At 45.0% G+C, this 14,952-nt stretch overlaps 1 protein-coding gene across 5 annotated transcripts in view; it reads left to right on the forward strand.

Moving 5' to 3' along the window:
- Positions 1–14,952, forward strand: part of PLCH2 (phospholipase C eta 2) — a 1,361,647-nt gene that overhangs the window by 892,407 nt on the left and 454,288 nt on the right. For all 5 annotated transcript variants that reach the window (XM_063943084.1, XM_063943088.1, XM_063943089.1 and 2 more), the window contains one exon: positions 304–450. In XM_063943084.1, the coding sequence (XP_063799154.1) occupies positions 304–450 (147 nt within the window). The remainder of the gene's footprint in view (positions 1–303; positions 451–14,952) is intronic.

A 14,952-nucleotide genomic window follows, 5' to 3' on the forward strand; every position in this document is an offset into this window, starting at 1 on the left:
GAACCATTGGGACTAGAGGATGATATAAGAGTAATACCACTATTGACCACTAGGTCAATCTATTCAAACGTGTTATACTGTATGTATAAAATGCGTATCTCAAGAATGCCAAAACACAAAGGTGAAATTGTGTCCATGGAAATCCTGTGTTTGTCCCTGAGATAGTCTTTATTGTGCAATACTGCTTTCTTTTAAGTAATATGCTTTCCAGAAACATAATGACTTCAGTCCTTTGGTAGTTTTGTTTTTAACTTATGCGGATAAATATAATACAACATTTTGTTTTGTTTTGTTTTTTTTCAGTGGAAAGATGTATGAGTTCAATGCAAGCCGGTACACAAATGATCAAGCTAAGAGGTAGTTCCAAAGGTTTGGTTCGTTTTTACTACCTGGATGAACACAAATCCTGTATACGGTGGAGACCATCAAGGAAGAATGAAAAAGCCAAGAGTAAATATACTTTTATTTGTTCTAAGTGCCCGTTTTACTACGATATATATATTGGAAACATGAGGTGTGGCACTCCAATGACTCACTCCAACCCATAATTATTAAACAACGTTTTAATGGCGTTTATTATTATACGTTTATATTATATATAAAAAAGTTATACAGTATATTTTCAGTGTCACTGATTTACTCACAAAATTATCCTGTCAAACATGTAAAATGCCAGCTTCTCCTTATACTTGGTATGGTATTGGTGTATTGTAAATGTGCTGTTTGTCAATTCAAGCTATATCCCTTATCCAGCAGCGTAATTACTTCATTTCTATTCATCGTTCAAAAGCATAGCTTTCTGCCCTCCCGCACATTGTGGGAGACTTCCGCTTCAGTGTATAATCACCTGTCAGCCCACATTGTACATCAAAAACCCTGGATTCTTCAGATTCTTTAGTACAGCTCAACAGTGATTTTCTGCACCCAATGTGACTGCTGCTGTAGCTGCCCAGGAGTCCCTTCTGACTCTCACTAGCTCCTTGTCCGACCACTGGCAGGAGAGACAACAGCAGATCACAGAGTGTGTTATTATTTGTGTTGTGTGCAGTGAGCCATAGTCTGATGCTGCTAGTGTGCTGTGACTGAGGGTAAGAATTGTTATTAGTAATCTTTAGTTAAACATATTTGTTTAATTAGAGTATCTGGTATTCCTAATGATTTGGAGAAGTATATAATGGTATGAAGCACAGTAAAACCAAATAATATATGTAGGGCCTGAAATCTGCAGGCAGTCCAGTGTTCACAATGAAATAACATCTGATAAGCAAAAACAGACAGCAACAGATTTTCAGTCTACCCAGCAAGAAGTATACAGTAGTCTTGGGGATAAATTCATTTTTAATTTATTGCATAGGCATTACATTATCACGTATATTATGCTGTGCGAGAAGAAAATAAATATCACAGCGAATAGTTACAAACACAAAATCAGTTATTGCAGGCATCTATGTTACTATCAATACTTGCAGAGTTTCCTAAAATATATTGTTACTAATGTTATATGGTATATCTCTCAACAAGCATTAAGCATAGTCACGCTCATATGTGAGACATACGCTTTGGGTATAGTATGACATGTCACTCAATGCTGCGACGCGATTAGCTTGGCGCATTCTACTATATTCTCCCTGAAACTCAGTTTTCAAAGTAGACAATTATGTTAAGGTTTCTTTGAATTCTAATTGAGTGCCAGATACATAAACTGCCAGTTAATAGAGCTATATGGCAGTGGCACAGGACAAATACGTTTCTTCGACTCTAATGCTGTCGACAGTCAATATGTCCACAGCATTATGCCCATGGGAGAATGCTAACATGGTTGTAATGTTGTTTTAAAGCATTTTAACCGTGTCAGCATTATAATTTGAATAAGATTACAAAGCAAAGTTTTATAAGGCCGCTGACACGGTTAAAATACTTTAAATGACCATATAATTGTGTCATCATTCTCCCATCAGTGTAATGCTGCCAACAAAATAACTGTTTGCCATTTACAGGGAAGTTGGAGTATGAAGATGGTAAATCATCAGCTTCGTGTATTTTAAGGTTTCGCTAAAGTAGGTTCGGTATATATTGTCGGCATTTTGTTGACATGTTAACATTGTTAACCATCATTAATGGGGCTATTCCAGCGATAGCAGAGGCAGTTCCCTAACCCTAAGCCTTGCCCTATCTTGACGTCTGTGGCTAATGTTTCATATTGAGGCTAATCTTGTAAAACTGTGTAAGCACAGTATGTACCCTTAACCTACTGTTGGCTTATCAGAAAATGTTAGCAATTCACTTTATCATGCTGACATTTTGCAGTTGTCGACTTGTTAGCGGTCAAGGTTTTAGCAATGTCGTCCACATTATGAATGCTGACACTGTGACCGTGGACGTGCTGACTGTATCCCAATAAAAAATAATTTATTTTTATAGAGAGCAGGATAATGGATCAGCGTTTCGAAGTTTATTCACTTTCTGATGATGAAGTGAATAAACTTCAAAACATTGATATATACTGTATATATCAGATCGCAGCAGTGTGCCAGGAATTTTCTGTGCGAGTCTCAGTTCCTTTTAAGAATCAGCCTTTCAAAATGTAAAGGTATTTTTCTAAACAGTCAATAGCAGTATTTGCATCAAGATATGTTGAAAAGGAACAAAATTACAATTATGTGAATGGTAGGCTTGCTTGCTTGCTTGCCTGCTTGCGTGTATGTATGCCAATGCAATCTTTTAAGATGGTTCTTAACTTTATACTTTAATAATTCTGTATAATGTATTTTTAAAAAGTTACCAAGTATATTTTTGCTACTGTAATAAAGAGGTTTTAGTATTTTGCTCCTTCTTATGCTTAAAAGAAAAACAAGGACGACATTGCCCATTTTTTAGAAACCAACCGTACTTGTGGAGTATAAATTATAATACACATTTACAATAACAATACCATCTCATTGTTGCCTACCCTCTCGGATCCTGCAGGAGAGTCCCGTTTGAAGTTCTTATCTTCTGCTGCCCTGCATTTATAATTAAATATCCCAATTCTTTGAATTCTTCATGGCAACCAGGGTTTCACTAAGGAAGTTCTGGGCAAGGACAGTGTTCTGCTACAGTCATTAACTTGCTTAATCGTACATTGTAGCAGAGCGTGATGGACGCATATTGGAGGGGGTGCGGGGGGGGGGGGGGGGGTGCGGGGGGTGAGGACTTGCAGATGTGTTCCCATACATCTAGTCACGGAGTGCGAGAAGCCTAGTGTGAGTGAGCCACCAGGTCGCGTGCAAATCTGCTAACGGGTGTCTTATTTGCTGAAAATGCATCTTAGTCGCAGTGCATTGCAGCTAGGACACACAAGACTTTGCTGATTAATTTAATATACAGTATATGACACTTGTAACAGTATACCTGTGTGTTACTGAGTCTGTATATGGAGCAAAGCAGAATTTGTATAGAAAAAAAGCTGCCACTGTTACATTGTGGCACTTCATATACAGATTAATAGACTCAGTCCGCACACAGATATACAAGTGTCACATATCAAATTAATCGTCACATTCTCCTTGTGCATCCTATTTGCATTGTGTTGCAACTAAGACACATTTATTGGGCCCAGTGCCGTAACTAGGCATTTTAGCGCTGTGTGCAACAAACGGCATTGGCGCCCCCCCCCCATGCAAGATAGAGGCAAAAATATAGAGAGACGTGGCTTCATGGGGAAGGGGCGTGGCCACAAAATAATACCAATTCATACTATGGTGCACAGTAGTCTCCATTATTCAAATTACACTGCACAGTAGCGCCACTACACCAGGTAGAGCCCCTTTTACACATCATAGTAGACAGTCCCCCTTTTTACACATTACGGCAGACAGCGCCCCCCTTTTTACACATTATGGCAGACAGCGTCCCCTTTTTTACACATTACAGTAGACCGCGTCCCCGTTTTTACACATTACGGTAGACAGCGTCCCCTTTTTTACACATTACGGTAGACAGCGTCACCCTTTTTTACACATTATGGTAGACAGCGTCCCCCTTTTTACACATTATGGCAGACAGCGTCCCCTTTTTACAATTACGGCATACAGCGTCCCCCTTTTTACACATTATGGCAGACAGCGTCCCCCTTTTTACACATTATGGCAGACAGCGTCCCCCTTTTTACACATTATGACAGCCAGTCCCCCTTTTTACACATTGCAGCAGACAGAATAGATAGAGAGAGAGATACTTACCATCTCTCCCTGCTGGCAGTCAGGCTCCTCGTGCTGGCCGATCCCTTGGTGCAGGCAGGGGAGAAGGAGGAGGAGGGAAGGGGACTGGAGTCGCAGCAGCGCTATGCAATTGGTAGAGGCGCTGCTGCAGCAGTCCCCTCTCCTTGCGTATTGGCTGCCCGCCGCCTCTGTTAATGCTGGAATGAAGGAACCGCATCCCAGCATTCACAGCAGCGCCGGGCAGCCAATACGGAAGGAGAGGGGACTGCTGCAGCAGCGCCTCTACCAATTACATAGCGCTGCTGCGGCTCCAGTCCCCCTCCCTCCTCCTCCTCCTCCGCTGCCTCCGGGCTGCTGCTCTCCTCACCAGCGCGGCGCACACAGCAGAGACGGCTTGTAATTTGACTCATTTACAAGCCGTTGGCCGTTGCGTCCTCAGGGCAACTGCGCTGTGTGCCAGGCACACCTGGCACACACGTAGTTAAGGCCCTGATTGGGCCAGATGTACTAAGCCTTGAAAAGTGATAAAGTACCAGCCAACCAGCTACTAACTGCCATGTTACAGGCTGTGTTTGAAAAATGACAGGAGCTGGTTGGTTGGTAGTTTATCTCTCTCCACTTGATCACTTTTCAAGACTTAGTACATTTGGCCCATTATCAGCAAAAAAGACGCCTGAGTGTATTTATAAAAATAGCATACTACTATTGTTTTCTATTAATATCTATCTGTCTGTCTGTCTGTCTGTCTGTCTGTCTGTCTTTCTCCCTCTATCCCTTTCTCTTTTTATCTCTCTCTATGGGGGTAATTCTGAGTTGATCGCAGCAGTAATTTTGTTAGCAGTTGGGCAAAACCATCTGCAGTGCAGGGGAGGCAGATATAACATGTGCATAGAGTTAAATTTGGGTGTGGTGTGTTCAATCTGCAATCTAAATTGCAGTGTAAAAACAAAGCAGCCAGTATTTACCCTGCACAGAAACAAAATAACCCACCCAAATCTAACTCTATGCACATGACCCCCTATGTGATTTATAGTATCTGTTGCACTAATACATGTAATGAAGTCCAAATAAATCCATAGATATCAGAGTTAACATACAATACAGTATTTTAAGCTTCTCTAAAGGTGAATACACTCCTTGTTTAGTGGGTGAATCTAAAAAAAAAAAAAGACAAAAAGCGCCTCGAAATGTAATATACTTGTGAAACTTTCAACATGATCCAAAGAAAATGCCAACGTACAGATGTGTCCTACATCATTGCCGCAGTTGCGCCAAACAGCCTCTCTTGGGGCCAGGCCTGTGAGACTCTGCTAACATTGGCTGTCTTTTTTTTGTTTTTGAACAAAATATAGTTGCAACGTGATGTAGCTAGGACGTACGAGGAGACTGTGCTGATAAATTTGATATGTCACACTTTTATATCTGTGTGCGACTGAGTCTCTGAAGTGCTACAATGTAGCAGCTGCAGCTTTTTCCAGTGCAAGTTCTGTTCTGCTCGATGAGGCTCATTCAGAGCTTGCTATCACTGCTGCTTCCTTGGAAGTAATGGTATGATATTGCAGCATGAGGCGTCTATTACAGGAGACGCCTCCTGCTGCCGTAGTGATCCGCCCTGTGTCCTAGAGCACAGCATCGGATCCCTCTCCCACCATCATGCTGCTTACGCAAGCTGCCTGTCACAGAGGCCAGGAATTCTCTGTCATACAATGGTGATCCCTGACCTCTTCCCACATCTAAACAGAGGCCATTGCTACTCCCTCCCCACCCCCACAAATGGCAGTCGACTGTCAATCACTGAGAGTCTGCTGCTGTTCTACTTCCGACAATTGCAGGACAAGTTTGCGCATGCGCAGAACGGGTGCTACGCCTGGGGAAAGTACCGAACATCGGTACTTTGAGCATGATAGCACAGGTGCAACCGCACCTGAATGACCCCCCTATATACAGAGTCAGTCACACACAATGTACAAGTGTCAAATCAATCAGCACAGTCTCCTGGTGTTGTGACTAAGGCGCTTTTTTGGGGGGCAAAAAATATGCATGCGCTAGCAGAGTTGCACAAGACCTGGCGTATTGAGGTTAGGTGTATGAGGACACTTGTGTACCGTGTATAAAGGCCAAAAAAATCTACATGACATTCCAGGAGATTTCAGATGTGTCCAAGCCTCAATATGCCATGCAGCGTGCGTGAGCCGCTAGAACCCCACACAGTGCATGTTTTGCAGGCCTCCTCAGAGAATCACTAGTGAAATAATTGGATCCACTTGTGGACCTTTTAAAATGTGTCTGTAATTAATACACCTATGCACCTGCTGGGTTACCCGCAAAACATGCACTGTGTTGGGGTCCTGAAGACTGAGTTTGAGAACCTGTGTGTTAGGACCTACTCCTCTGTAAATGTACTTGTATTTACATCGTTTTTATGAATGTTCCTGCAATTTAGCTGTGGCCCATTGCCCTATTTCTGTAGTGAATACTAACTAAGCAAAGCAATACTAAACAAAAATAATTATTAAGATCTGCCATTACCTTGTCTCCTTCAACAAGACATTACCTTGTCTCCTTCAACAAAGCTCTCACTCCGTGGGGAATTCAGTTGTCCATGAAAAGATTTTCACGGGTGAAAAAGGGAGGTAGCCTCGGGCTTTAATGCCTAGCCTTCAAAAGCATATTAATACATTAGAGACTGTACAAAGAAGGGCAACTAAAATGGCCTACATCACAAAACATACACAGAAAAGCTAAAAAAAAAAATCTCAATATGTATAGTTTGGGGAAGAGAAGGAAAAGGGGGGTGGGGTGGGGTGGGGTGGGGGGGGGGGGGGGGCATGATAGAAACTTTCAAATATATCAAAGGTTATAACAAAGTCCAGGAGGAAAACATTCTTCAAATGAAGAGAAGCAATAGGACACTATGACATGCACAGAGACTGGAGGGAGGTCGGACCTGGGGAAATTTTGGGGGAAAATTACTTCACAGAAAGGGTAGTGGACAAGTGGAATAACCTCCCATCAGAGGTGGTAGAGGCTGAAACAGTAGAGCAATTTAAACATAAATGGGATAGACTTAAGGATATCCTTACAAAGAAAAAAAGGGGCATACTAGATGGGCCAAGTGGTTCTTTTTTTGCTGTGAAATTATCTTTCTATGTTTCTATTCAATTGCACTCCCTTTGTCACCCGACATCCTTGTTAGAGACCATTAAACTAGTGTGTTAATGGACATTAACACGGATTAACAGGTGTTATCACACAGAATCCGTGAAAAGTTCACGAATTCGCATGTTAACAGGGTGGCAGCACTAGTTATCCCGCTAATAATCAGGATTTGTTTTTCAAGCCACTGAGGCTGGTAAAAAACAAATCCCTGTTAACTCCTGGCTTTGGGGCTAATTGGATGGCCCTGGGAAACAATTAGCCATTATCTCCTGGGATCAGGGATAAGGCCCTGATCCCATGTGTTATCATGGCTCCGGCGGCTGCTGATCGGGGATTATGCTTCGGGTGTCTGAGACAAGAAGTGCCGGCATCGCACAAAAACTGAGGCGGCATCAGGGCTAATAGGATCGCCCCTGGCGATCCTATTAGCAGTGGTGAAGTACCACTGCTAATAGGATACCACCCTTTGTCTTCATTATTCTGAGCCTGGTTATATTTCATGAAGGCCATCAGTTTAACTTTCACTGTTACGCCTATGGTAAAACATCTCACCATTAGCGGGTTCACGAGAGACATTACTGTGACAGTTGGGCATGGCACAGCCTATTGTATTTGCACCTTACCCATTATGTTTCAGACATATATCTCTAAGGCGAAGCAATACACTCCCTCTCCAGCACTGCCCGCATAGGTATTGCTTTCACAGTCTCCACGAAATGCTTTTTCCAAGCAGACAGGTAGGTAGAGTATGCACGATATACTGATCTGGAGTATCATAAATCAAATGTTTGAGTTGCTTCCAAAACATCAGTAAGGCAAAATGTACTAATTATAAAGTATTATTAGTACACTGTAGTGTCCCTGCATTGTCGACAGATTGCTTATTATACCTCTGTAACGTATCTACTTCCGAGCGTACACATACCCTGACACTCTGGAGCCCTCGTCCTCCTGTGTACAGCGCTGTCAGCTAACAAAGACAATCTAGCCATACACAACACAGCATGACAATGACAATGCCAGAACAAAAGAGTACCAGGAGATGTGTAATACTGAAAGATAACACAAACCCCTGGGAGGAAGCCAGTGGGGAGGAAAAACACATGTCCAGAGTCGTGTAATGACTGCAGCTTCTCAGAGAATAGCAATCTGGCAGGGCTCTCCGTCTGCTATATTACAAACAAATGGCAACATTCACACTGAAAAACTAAGAAGCAAAAATCAATTTCAAAGAAAAGGGTCAGTGTGGGTGCGCACAGTTCTATATAAAGGTTTTCCGGAGGTCATGGCTGCGCCTGGCTGACTGCCCTGGAGTCATATATAGGTCATAAATGCTAGTATGTATGGCAGTCTATCACCTCATCTTCAGCTGTCTTTCTCTTACATCCTAGAGGATGCTGCGGTCCACATTAGTACCATGGGGTATAGACGGGTCTACCAGGAGCCATTGGCACTTTAGGAGTTTGAGAGTGTGGGCTGGCTTCTCCATCTATGCCCCTCCTACCAGACTCAGTTTATAAAATGTGCCCGGAGGAGCCGGTCACCGCTAGGGGAGCTCTCCTGAGCTTTTCTAGTTAAAGTTGTTTTTAGCGTTTATTTTTTTACAGGAGGCTGTTGGCAACAGCTTGCCTGCAGCGTGGGACTAAGGGGGGGAGCAGCACAGCCGTCCCTAGCCAATATGATGCCCTAGGCAAAATTTTGGCTGGTGCCCCCTAGCACTGCCGCTAGTTCCGCCTTTGACCCTGCGCCCCTTTCCTAGCACCATTACCCCTTTACCATAGCAGTCCTCATTTTGGCTCTCCTACCCCCTATTTTTTCAATAGAAACAGTGCGCACATTCGGCGCACAACCCAAAAAGGGGCGTGTTCTTGCTGGAAAGGGGCATGGCCACACAATGGTACCACCAATTCAAATTACACCACACAGTAATGCAACTTTATTCACATTATATCATGCTATAGTGTCCCTTATTCACGTTACATCACACAGTAGTACCACTTTACCTTATATATGTTACTCCTCACAGTAGTGCCCCTTATTCACATTACACCACACCATATTGCTCTTTATTCACATTAGACCACACAGTAGTGCCCTTTCTGTACGTTACGCCACACAGTAAAGCGCCTTATACACATAATGCCATACATACAGTAGGTAATGCCTTTATACACATAATGCCACATAGTAATGCCCCTTACACATGACACACATTATTAATGTCCTTATAAACATAATGCACCTTACACATTATTCCAACCTTTATTAATGCCCTTATACACATAATGTCCCTTACACACATGCCGCACATTATTAATGTCCTTATACACATAATGACACACATACAGTAGTGCCCCTTACACATATGCCACACATTATTAATGCATTTATACACATAACACATGTAATGCCCCTTACACATATGCCAAATACTATTGCACAACCAACCTACTCGCACACAGCACTCACACAGCCACTAACACTGTGACCTCTGCTTGGATACAGATGTGTCCCCATACATCAGGGGTGGGGAACCTTTGGCCCTCCAGCTGTTGTTGAACTACACATACCAGCATGCCTTGCTACAGTTTTGCAATGTTGTCATGCTAAAACTGTTGCAGGACATGCTGGGATGTGTAGTTCAACAACAGCTGGAGGGCCAAAGGTTCCTCATCCCTGTCATGCATTTTGCTGCAATATGCCATGCTGCAGGAGATGCCTGGCAACCGTGAGTCAGCTGGCAGCTCTAGGCCAGCTCTGCTAACGTTGGGTGCCTTTTTTTGTCAAAAATACATTATATTTGCATTCCTATGTGACTAGGATGCACAAGCAGCTTCTGCTGATTAAAGTGATATGCAGCATGCCTATATTTTGTGTGCGACTGTGGCTATATCTGCATTTGAAATGCTACATTACAGAGATTTCCAGGAATACATTGTAACATAGCATTTCATATGCAGATACAGCCGCAGTCGCACACACAATATACACATGCCGCATATCATTTTAATCAGCAGAAGCTGCTTGTGCCCCTAGGCATTCTAAATGCCCTAGGCATTTGCCTAGTTTGCCTATGCCTAGGACCGGCTCTGGGGAGCAGTTTCCGCCCTGCAGGGTCTGAGCCACTGACTCCGCTGACTGGACACTGAGCTCCAGAGGGGTCGGATCGTTCTCTGCCACAGGGGACCGCTCGCCCCAGCAGCATGCCGCCAACCCCTTACAGAAGCTGAAGAGTGGTGAGTGAGACACCAACCCCCCTAGCAAGCGGGGGGCCGGTGTGAAGATGGCGGCAACGGGGAGGGAGCGCAGTACTAACTGCGCTCCTGTGAAGGTTCAGAGGCACATAGTGCGGCACTGTGAGGGGCGCCCTGGGCCAGAGCTTACCCCCACACTGGTCAGCAAGTCTGTCGGGGTCCGCGGATCTCAGCCAGCAAGTTTTACCTCAGGCCAGTATAATCTATGAAGAATGGGAAGACAGTGCCATTAAGGGGGCGGAGATTCTCAGAGCGGACCCAGCAGCGTTCCAGCGCCATTTTCCTGCCTGCACAGTGCTGGATGGAAGAACAGGTCCCTCCACAGCAGCTCCAACTGTCAGTACACGGTACTAGGGGGTTGTAGAAGGGAGGGGAGGCTGTAAAACTACTGTCTCTTATTAAGGGACACAGTCTGCGCTGATAAGGTATCTCCCTTTACTGAAAGCGCTGTACTGTGGGTTGGCTCCGATCTCTGTGTCTCTCTTGCCATTCTTGGGGGGGAAACTCTGTCTGCCCCCACGTGTGTGTGTGTGTGTGTGTGTGTGTGTGTGTGGAGTGTTTGGTGGTCTCCTTTAGCTATGTCCAGGGACACTGTGTCATATGCTGCAGAGGATTTTTCCTCCCAGGATGATCCCATTCCATGTAATCAGGATAACACTGGTTTAGCACAGATACCAGCAAGGGAACCAGAGTGGTTTTCCTCTATCAAATCTTGGATATCTCAGATTTCTGACAGGGTTGCAAGTAATGAATCTGCAACCCAGGTATTACAGAGTTCTATGGCAGTATGGCCCGATTCTGGTACCTCAGGACGCCCCGCTATATACCCCCACAAACGTGCGCTTGTGCATGTCACACAAGACGACACGGACACCGATTCTGACACTACAGATGGTGATGGGGATGTGTTACGGGGGTCCGCATCTCTTGCAAAGGGGGTGCAGTTGTTGATGGAGGCTATCAGGGATGTGTTAAATGTTAATGATACCACACCTAAGCAGGTTGAGGAGGCTTTTTTCACTGAAAATAAAAAAGCCTCGCTAACCTTCCCTGTATCAGAGGAGTTGAATGCTATATTTGAAAAAGCATGGGAAAACCCTGAGAAAAAATCCAGATCCCTAAAAGGGTCCAGGTGGCTTTTCCTTTCCCTGAGGAAGATAGAAAAAATAAGATTTTACTTACCGATAAATCTATTTCTCATAGTCCGTAGTGGATGCTGGGGACTCCGTCAGGACCATGGGGAATAGCGGCTCCGCAGGAGACAGGGCACAAAAGCAAGCTTTTAGGATCACATGGTGTGTACTGGCTCCTCCCCCTATGACCCTCCTCCAAGCCTCAGTTAGGTACTGTGCCCGGACGAGCGTACACAATAAGGAAGGATCTTGAATCCCGGGTAAGACTCATACCAGCCACACCAATCACACCGTACAACTTGTGATTTGAACCCAGTTAACAGTATGATAACAATGAAGTAGCCTCTAAAAAAGATGGCTCACAACAATAATAACCCGATTTTTTGTAACAATAACTATGTACAAGTAATGCAGACAATCCGCACTTGGGATGGGCGCCCAGCATCCACTACGGACTATGAGAAATAGATTTATCGGTAAGTAAAATCTTATTTTCTCTAACGTCCTAGTGGATGCTGGGGACTCCGTCAGGACCATGGGGATTATACCAAAGCTCCCAAACGGCCGGGAGAGTGCGGATGACTCTGCAGCACCGAATGAGAGAACTCCAGGTCCTCCTCAGCCAGGGTATCAAATTTGTAGAATTTTGCAAACGTGTTTGCCCCTGACCAAGTAGCTGCTCGGCAAAGTTGTAAAGCCGAGACCCCTCGGGCAGCCGCCCAAGATGAGCCCACCTTCCTTGTGGAATGGGCATTTACAGATTTTGGCTGTGGCAGGCCTGCCACAGAATGTGCAAGCTGAATTGTACTACAAATCCAACGAGCAATAGTCTGCTTAGAAGCAGGAGCACCCAGCTTTTTGGGTGCCTACAATATAAACAGCAAGTCAGACTTTCTGACTCCAGCCGTCCTGGAATTATATATATATATATATATATTTTCAGGGCCCTGACAACGTCTAGCAACTTGGAGTCCTCCAAGTCCCTAGTAGCCGCAGGCACCACAATAGGTTGTTTCAGGTGAAACGCTGACACCACCTTAGGAAGAAACTGGGGACGAGTCCGCAGTTCTGCCCTGTCCGAATGGAAAATCAAATATGGGCTTTTGTAAGACAAAGCCGCCAATTTTGACAATCGCCTGGCCGAGGCCAGGGCCAACAGCATGGTCACTTTCCATGTGAGATATTTCAAATCCACAGATTTGAGTGGTTCAAACCAATATGATTTGAGGAATCCCAACACTACGTTGAGATCCCACGGTGCCACTGGAGGCACACAAGGGCTGTATATGCAATACTCCCTTCACAAACGTCTGGACTTCAGGAACTGAAGCCAATTCTTTCTGGAAGAAAATCTATAGGGCCGAAACTTGAACCTTAATGGACCCCAATTTGAGGCTCATAGACACTCCTGTTTGCAGGAAGTGCAGAAATCGACCTAGTTGAAATTTTTTCGTGGGGCCTTCCTGGCCTCACCCACGCAACATATTTTTACCACATGTGGTGATAACGTTGTGCGGTCACCTCCTTCCTGGCTTTGACCAGGGTAGGTATGACCTCTTCCGGAATGCCTTTTCCCTTAGGATCCGGCGTTCAAACCGCCATGCCGTCAAACGCAGTCGCGGTAAGTCTTGGAACAGACAAGGTCCCTGCTGGAGCAGGTCCTTTCTTAAAGGCCGATGCCACGGTTCCTCTTGGAACAGACATGGTACTTGCTGAAAGCAAATCCCTTCTTAGCTCCCGAGGCCATTAGTCCTCTGTGAGCATCTCTTGAAGTTCCGGTTACCAAGTCCCTCTTGGCCAATCCGGAGCCACGAGTATAGTTCTTACTCCTCTATGTCTTATAATTCTCAATACCTTGGTTATGAGAAGCAGAGGAGGGAACACATACACCGACTGTTACACCCACGGTGTTACCAGGACGTCCACAGCTATCGCCTGAAGGTCTCGTGACCTGGCGCAATACCTGTCCCATTTTTTGTTCGGGCGGGACGCCATCATGTCCACCTTTGGTCTTTCCCAACGGTTCACAATCATGCGGAAAACTTCCCGATGAAGTTCCCACTCTCCCGGGTGGAGGTCGTGCCTGCTGAGGAAGTCTGCTTCCCAGTCGTCCACTCCCGGAATGAACACTGCTGACAGTGCTATCACATGATTTTCCGCCTAGCGAAAAATCCTTGCAGTTTTGCCACTGCCCTCCTGCTTCTTGTGCCGCCCTTTCTGTTTACGTGGGCGACTGCCGTGATGTTATCCCACTGGATCAATACCGGCTGACCTTGAAGCAGAGGTCTTGCTAAGCTTAGAGCATTATAAATTTGCTCTTAGCTCCAGTATATTTATGTGGAGAGAATTCTCCAGACTTGATCACACTCCTTGTGTGACTGCTCCCCAGCCTCTCAGGCTGGCCTCCGTGGTCACCAGCATCCAATCCTGAATGCCGAATCTGCGGCCCTCTAGAAGATGAGCACTCTGTAATCACCACAGGAGAGACACCCTTGTCCTTGGATATAGGGTTATCCGCTGATGCATCTGAAGATGCGATCCGGACCATTTGTCCAGCAGATCCCACTGAAGAGTTCTTGCGTGAAATCTGCCGAATGGAAGCGCTTCGTAATAAGCCACCATTTTTACCAGGACTCTTGTGCAATGATGCACTGACACTTTTCCTGGTTTTAGGAGGATCCCGATTAGCTCGGATAACTCCCTGGCTTTCTCCTCTGGGAGAAACACCTTTTTCTGGACTGTGTCCAGAATCATCCCTAGGACCAGCAGACGTGTCGTCGGAACAACTGCGGTTTTGGAATATTTAGAATCCACCCGTGCTGTCGTAGAACTACTTGAGATAGTGCTACTCCGACCTCCAACTGTTCTCTGGACCTTGTTCTTATCAGGAGGTCGTCCATTTTCTTTGAAGACGAATCCTCCTTTCGGTCATTACCTTGGTAAGGACCCGGGGTGCCTTGGACAATCCAACGGCATCGTCTTGAAACTGATAGTGACAGTTCTGTACCACGAACCTGAGGTACCCTTGGTGAGAAAAGGCAAATTTTGGGACATGGAGGTAAGCATCCCTGATGTCCCGGGACACCATATAGTCCCCTTGTTCTTTGCTATCACTGCTCTGAGTGACTCCATCTGGATTTGAACCCTTGCAAGTGTTCAAATTTTTCAGATTTAGAATAGGTCTCACCTAGCCTTCAGTACCACCAT

The sequence above is a fragment of the Pseudophryne corroboree genome, chromosome 10, assembly GCF_028390025.1.
Source record: "Pseudophryne corroboree isolate aPseCor3 chromosome 10, aPseCor3.hap2, whole genome shotgun sequence".
NCBI lineage: Eukaryota > Metazoa > Chordata > Amphibia > Anura > Myobatrachidae > Pseudophryne > Pseudophryne corroboree.